This window comes from Mustela nigripes, chromosome 1, assembly GCF_022355385.1.
Source record: "Mustela nigripes isolate SB6536 chromosome 1, MUSNIG.SB6536, whole genome shotgun sequence".
Taxonomy (NCBI): domain Eukaryota; kingdom Metazoa; phylum Chordata; class Mammalia; order Carnivora; family Mustelidae; genus Mustela; species Mustela nigripes.
Window position 1 is genome coordinate 68,232,516 of NC_081557.1, and position 7,106 is coordinate 68,239,621.

General features: G+C 50.2%; 1 protein-coding gene across 1 annotated transcript; it reads left to right on the forward strand.

The window, feature by feature from the left end:
• The first annotated feature begins 724 nt into the window (after positions 1-724).
• FUT4 (fucosyltransferase 4) lies at positions 725-4,915 on the forward strand. Its single transcript, XM_059412988.1, has one exon. The coding sequence runs from the start codon at positions 725-727 to the stop codon at positions 1,925-1,927; it is 1,203 nt and encodes a 400-aa protein (XP_059268971.1). The 3' UTR covers positions 1,928-4,915.
• Positions 4,916-7,106: the final 2,191 nt, after the last annotated feature.

Consider the following 7,106-nt stretch of genomic DNA (forward strand, 5'->3'; position numbering starts at 1 on the left):
CGGGTCACCGCCACGGTGGCCGCGCCTCAGCCCGCACGTCCCCGCGGCCTCTCGGGCTCCCTCCCTCCGGCAGGCGTCGCTGGCCACAGCAGGGCGGTGAGGAAGGAAGAGCACCCGATCTTCCGTCCCCGCCTTCCCGGGGTCTTGGCTCCCCGGACCCTCCTTCCCCAGGAACCCGCGCCTGCTCTGGGGCTCTCCGCACGCGCCCAGCGATGAACCGAGTCCCCCCTCGGCAAGGCGAGGGTACAGGCCACCGCGACTGAAAGCGGGGGCGCAGCTGGGAGAGAGCCGTGGGCAGGCCGCGGCTCAAGGCCAGGGTGCTGGGCGCGCGCAAAAAGGCCCGGGACCCCCGGAGGCGGGATCCCGGCGAGCGGGTGAGCGGCCTGGGCCGCGCGGCTGGGCGTCCGGGAGTCCCGGACGGGGTGGGGGCGAGCGGAGGACGGCAGGAAGGGCCCGCGGCGGCCGCGCGGGTCGGGCTGGGGGCACGGTGGAGGGGAGGGACGGGGCGGCGCCCAGCTGGGCTGCCCGGCCGGCTCACCTCGCCCAGGCGGCGCGCCCTGCGGGAACTCGCGGAGAGGAGAGCCAGACCCGCGAGCCTCGGGATTCCGGGACCGCCCTCTCCCGCCCCAGGGGCAGCGGCGAGCGGCAACGACGGCTGGAGCCGCAGCGGCAGCATGAGAGCTGGCTCCGCCGCTCTCCGCCGGCGGACGTGCCTGCGCGCGCCATGGGGGCGCCGTGGGGCCGGGCGGCTGGTCGGGGCTTCGGGCGGCGCCGAGGCCGGGGGCTTCCACGGGGCGCTTTGGCGCTGGCCGCCGGCCTGCTGTGCACCGCTCTGGCCGCTTACTCCTGCTGGACTCGGCTGCCGCCGCTGCCCTGGGCGTCCCCCGCCCCGCCGCGGCCGGTGGGCGTGCTGCTGTGGTGGGAACCCTTCGCGGGGCGCGACAGCGGCGCGCGGCGGCCCCCGGACTGCTGGCTGCGCTTCAACATCAGCGGCTGCCGCCTGCTCACCGACCGAGCGGCCTATGCGGAGGCCCAGGCGGTGCTCTTCCACCACCGGGACCTCGTGAAGGGCCCCCACGACTGGCCCCCGCCTTGGGGCGTCCAGGCGCGCTGGACGGAGGAGCTGGAGTTGCGGGTGTTGGACGACGAGGCGGCGGCCGCGGCCGAAGCCGTGGCCACCTCGGGCCTCAGGCCCCCGGGCCAGCGCTGGGTGTGGATGAACTTCGAGTCGCCCTCCCACTCCCCCGGCTTGCGCAGCCTGGCGGGTAACCTCTTCAACTGGACCCTCTCCTACCGGGCCGACTCGGACGTCTTCGTGCCTTACGGCTACCTCTACCCCAGGAACCATCCCAGCGACCAGCCCCCGGGCCTGGGCCCGCCGCTCGCCCGGAAACGGGGGCTGGTGTCCTGGGTGGTGAGCAACTGGGACGAGCGCCAGGCGCGGGTCCGCTACTACCACCAGCTGAGCCAGCACGTGGCGGTGGACGTGTTCGGCCGCAGCGGGCCTGGGCGGCCGGTGCCGGACGCCGGTCTCCTGCACACTGTGGCCCGCTACAAGTTCTACCTGGCCTTCGAGAATTCGCAGCACCTCGATTACATCACCGAGAAGTTCTGGCGCAACGCGCTGCTGGCCGGGACCGTGCCGGTGGTCCTGGGCCCCGACCGTGCCAACTACGAGCGCTTCGTGCCCCGCGGTGCCTTCATCCACGTGGATGACTTCCCTAGTGCCTCCTCCCTGGCTGCCTACCTGCTCTTTCTCGACCGAAACCCGGCAGTCTACCGTCGCTACTTCTACTGGCGCCGGAGCTACGCCGTGCACATCACCTCCTTCTGGGACGAGCCCTGGTGCCGGGCCTGCCAGGCTGTGCAGACCGCCAGGGACCGGCCCAAGAGCATACGCAATTTGGCTCGCTGGTTTGAGCGGTGAGGCCACTCTCCTGTGCGTGTATCCCTGGGGAGGTCAGATAGGCAGCTTTTTGAGCCTCAGCTGTGCATCTCCTGGACTCCTGAATCATGGAACGGAGTTTTCCAAACACCCATTTGTACTCTATGGGGAAATGGTAGTTTCCATATGGCCAATCAATATTACTCAGCGCAAAGACTGGGTGGGAAGGATTCCTGGTTCTCGTGGGGTTTTTGCATAAACAGCAGTTGGGCTCTGTCTGCTGTCCATGGGCATCAGTGTTCACCTGTGAAGGGAGCCCTTCCTTACTGTGTAACTGATGCAGAGGGGAAAAAATAGCTTCTCTACCGGAAGCCTTTGAGTTAGTTGCTCTGGCTTTCCTCTTCCACCCCAGGCCGTATTTGTGGTCTGTATGGACTCCAAATCCCCACTCCGTTTCACTGCGCCGGCGTGCAGCAAGCCCAGGGTTTAAGAAGGCGGCTTGTTGTGGAACAGTGATAGGACTAGGCCACCAGTCCTCTTTGTTGAATTCTGAAAAGCCTCATCTCCTAAGAAGAAGGAAGTTGAGGAGGAGGGTCACTCAAACATCCATTGACTGTTCCTTAACAAGTCCTTTTTATTCCCTTGCTCTATGAATGCAAAGAAGATGCTAGATTGTCCTTGAAGAAGAGTTCAGATGAATCTATAGGTATACCTCACTTTTACAAATGTATTTTTGAAATGTATTTTTGGAAAGCTGCTTTTAGATCAAGTCCCAATCACTGCTTTAGGAGAGTTCAGTATTTAATGCAGCCCTATGGAGAATCCCTTTGCAATGTGAATGATCATCTAACTTATTTCCTCTATGTTTTTCTATAACTTAAAATTTTTAAGAAGTGTATTGAAATTACAGATGTGAAAATAAAGTGGAAGCAACCTTTCCCCTCTTTCCAGAAAACCAGCCTGTGTTTACAAACAGAGGAGAAGGAAGCCAAGGTGTCACTTTCCACAAAATTACTTGTTCTCATCTATTTCACTGGACCAAATTCTCAGCAGGAACATCAGTCCTCCAGGGGTGCTAATATTACCTGTTTGCAGAACAAGGCAAGATTGTACTGCATTATGGAATCATGGAAGTGGAAAAAAGTGTCTGTTAATGCTAGTTTTTTTCCCCTTCCAGTCAGTTTTTGGTAAAATGTTTAGTTGCTAGGGAGTGGAACTAAATTAGTTTCTGCAGCGAGCTTTGGGTTTTGTTAAAATCCAAATCTGCAACTTTCCTTAGGGCCAGCAGGTTCCCCTCCTGGTCTGCATGGTAGTCAAGTGCATCCTTCCCTTCCTAGTGACCTTGACACAGTGTCCTGGGGCCAACTTTGAAAATACATATATTGCCTTGGAAAGTTGTGAATGAATAGCTTACTTAGTAGGCGTCCACCTGTGCCTGCTCTGTGCCAAACACTGGGCTGCTGGTGCCAGGAAAGACAAAAATGTGTAAGGCAAGGAAGGCTCTTTAAAGTCTCCTCGAATTGCCACTGCCAACAAGTAAGTAATTAACTTTGATAAATCAGTTGGCAGAACCTATTTGTTTAAAATGACATTCTTTAATGTAATACAGGCCATAGGTCAATAACTAGAAAGCCAGTTGATTTACAGCCTCAAACAATGGTTTCTTTTTGTCCTAGATTTATTATTTTCTCCCAGTTATATTAAGAAATAATTAGCACATGTCACTGTATAAGTTGAAGGCATAGAGCATGATGGTTAGTTTACATAAAATGTGCTATGGTTATTGCAATACGTTCAGCTAACATCCATTATCTAATACAGATACAATATAAAGAAATCCTCGATTTATTATAATGACCCTCAGTGATTGATTATTATGGGTGTGGTACAAGATTAATCAGGTTTATATAAAGTTCCGCCGTAAACAGCAATTGTGCACTTGATTAGGACAATTAGCTGAATCATAGAGTTAAGTACTGTCTCTGCATTTGTTGCAGACTTGAAAAGCTCCCTAAAATCCAACCGCTTCAGTTCTTTTCCTTGAAAGGAGAGAGTAAAGGGGTTCCTGGGTGGCTCAGATGGTTGGGTGTCTGCCTTTGGCTCCGGTCTCTGGTCGTGGTCCCTGTCGTGGTCCCCATCATGGTCCCCGACGTGGTCCCCGGGGTCCTATAATCTGGCCTGGATCGGGCTCCCTGCTTGGTGGGCTGCCTGCTTTTCCCTCTCCCGATGCTTGTGTTCCCTCTCTCGCGGTGTCTCTCTCTCTGTAATATAAATAAATAAAATCTTTAAAAAAAAAAGAAATTAAAGCCCACCGATAAAATTTCCTTATTTAAATATTATAGTGTGGGTGGCATTACAAATTATCAGCTAGTTAATAAAGAAAAAGTTAAAAATTCTATTCTTTTTTTTTTTTTAAAGATTTTATTTATTTGCCAGAGTGTACACACACACAAGCAAGCAGAGAGGCAGGCAGGGGCAGCGAGAGAAGCAGGTTCCATGCTGAGCAAGGAGCCCGATATGGGACTCAATCCCAGGATCCCGGGATCATGACCTGAGCCGAAGGCAGCGGCTTAACCAACTGAGCCACCCAGGCGTCCCCCAAATTTTATTCTTTTAAAAAAATACTTTGTTTATTTGAGGGAGAGAGAGCACACACGAGTGTGAGCACGAGTGGGTGGAGGGTCACAGGGAGAGGGAGAAGCAGACTCAGATCATGACCTGAGCTAAAGTCAGATGCTGAACGGACAAAGCCACCCGGGTGCCCAGAAAAATTCTTCTCTTGAAAATGAGTATTTATGAGGTACTGGTGTTACGGGGAATCTACATGGGGCACCGGGAGAGTGGATTTTGGAGGTAATCTGGCTTAGATTTGATTCCAGCTGTGTGACCTCTGCAAATTAGTAATAACCTTGAACCTCGGATTCCTTATCTGAAAAATGGAGGAGGACAATACTTCACAGCTCATCGTGAGCATTTGGGGAAGTAAAATAAATAAAGGTGCCTAACACATAGCAGTCAGTTGGCAAAAGAGAAATTTTTTCTTTGCCTTTTTTTTTTTTTTTTTTTTTTTGCGGTGATTTCAGGTTTCCTCCTTGTGTGTTTGTATGTCTAAAATTCTCAACATATATTTCAGGATATATCTGAAATAAAAAGGGGACTCATACTGTATTTCAAATGTATCCCTAAAGCTAAACTATATGATTTCAAGAATCACCATTGTTACTTAGATTGAACTTGCATTTTCAGACTAGGAGGAAGCACCTATGCTTTCTTTGAAAAAAAAATTATCAAATTACATAGCTACATGAGTAACTATTATTTTACCATGCTTTTCTTGCTGGTAAGTCTATTTAAAACTGACCATATTTATTAAATATTTCGCTGAAGGAAGGTATACTTGAATTTTTACTTACGTGCAAATTCTGGGTATAGAAGGAACAATATTTTTTAGACCGATCTTGTCAGAGTAAGAAATACAGCAGTTGCTCATTTTATGTTGTTTTTCATACTCTTAAATTGAGTAGGTTAAAATTCATATCCAGAATGCATATAAGTGCATCGTATATATTTAAAAATGTCTTTTCTGTGATTGTCATGCCGTCTCTTTCAGGCATAAACTTTTCAAAAAATTTACAAATTTCATATTTTTGGTACTGGATGACTCTAACGATGTGAGCGCACCTGGAACGATACTGGGATAGGGAAGGCAGTATGACTTGCTTTCAAGCAGTAGCTTAGAGAGGACAGGGTGGCTTCGTGGGAAGAGTTGGCAATTTGGAGTCAGAAACTGGGTGTGTGGTTCTGATTAGGCAGGTTACTCTCTGAGCTTTAGCTTCCTCCTTTATAAAGCATGAATGTCCGTGCAAAATGAGTATTAAATGTGATTATGTGGCCCAAAGTGCATTGTACTCAGTAAAGTGCTACAGAGTTACAGGACACTCTAGATCTTCAAAGTTCTAGAACGGGATGAGCAAACCCTCTGTAAAGGGCCAGAGTAATTATTGCTGGCTTTGGAGGCCATCCAGTCTCTGCTGCTGCTAAACTCTGCTGATATAAGGGCAAAAGCAGCCTTTGCCAATACTAAACAGATGGAGGGGCCTGGTTTTGGCCGTGGTTTTTCAGTGCTGTGCAAGACTTCCAGCCATAGAAGGAATTTTGGAACCCACCTGATGGGTATTTCTTAGAAGGGATTTAAGAATTGGAATGGAGGGATTTTGGAGGCAAATATTCCTGGGTTCCAGATCAGCTTTGCAACATTTCCTAATTGCCTTATCTTGGGTACATAATCTAAGCCTTGTGTGTTTTGATAGTCCCATCTCTAATTGAAGGTAATCATCTATAGTTTATGGAAGTGTTGGAATAATTAGATCAGACACTTAAAGTCCTTGGTTTAGTGTCTGGCGCATAGGAAGCACCTGGAAGATGTTTGCTGTGACTATCACCAGTCCATTGTACAAAGGAAGGAGTCCAGACGTGCCTTAGGTTACAGTCATAGTGGCAGAACCAGCTGTGCTTATCACAGATCAAACCCCTTTGTGCTTCTGTCACTTGAACTGCAAAGTGAGGGGGTTGGATGTCTTTTGGGGGGACCTCCTAGTTTCACTTGCCATCATTCTATCAACTGGCACCCCAGGGCTTAAGAACTAATTCACCACCCCATGAGCCTTCCTTACAGTATGAAAATGACTTCCTGCCCAACAGCAGTAAACTGGCAGAAAGTCAGGCAGCAGAAAATCAGGCAGCAGAAAGGGAGACTGGTTTAGCGTTAAAACATGCATCTATATATATGACACACACACACATATATCCAAGTGTCACCTGCCTTGGATATAAGGGAAGGGAGCCAAGTTCTTGGTAATTAGTATGGTGAATAATCGCATTTAATGTGCTTCAAGTCATTTTTGGATGTATCTCAGGGACTTTTTATGCTGCACATTCTTATAACAAAGTATTTATGTATGTGTGTTCAGATTATTTTGGTAAAATGATTAAAGTGTTGAGATGGAAAGCGACTCCTTGTTTATAATGTCTATCCCCCAGGCACTGACATGTGCAGCCGGGACATGTGGGGTGTTTTTTGGTTGAGGGGGTTTCTGTAAGGTCATAAGTCCTGGATTAGTCACTAAAATGTGATGGTTTTCTCTTCCAAGATGTGCCAGGTCTAACTCAGCTCGTCCTCTTTTCTTTCTTGCCTGGCTTCTTCACTTGAACCTGGTGACTT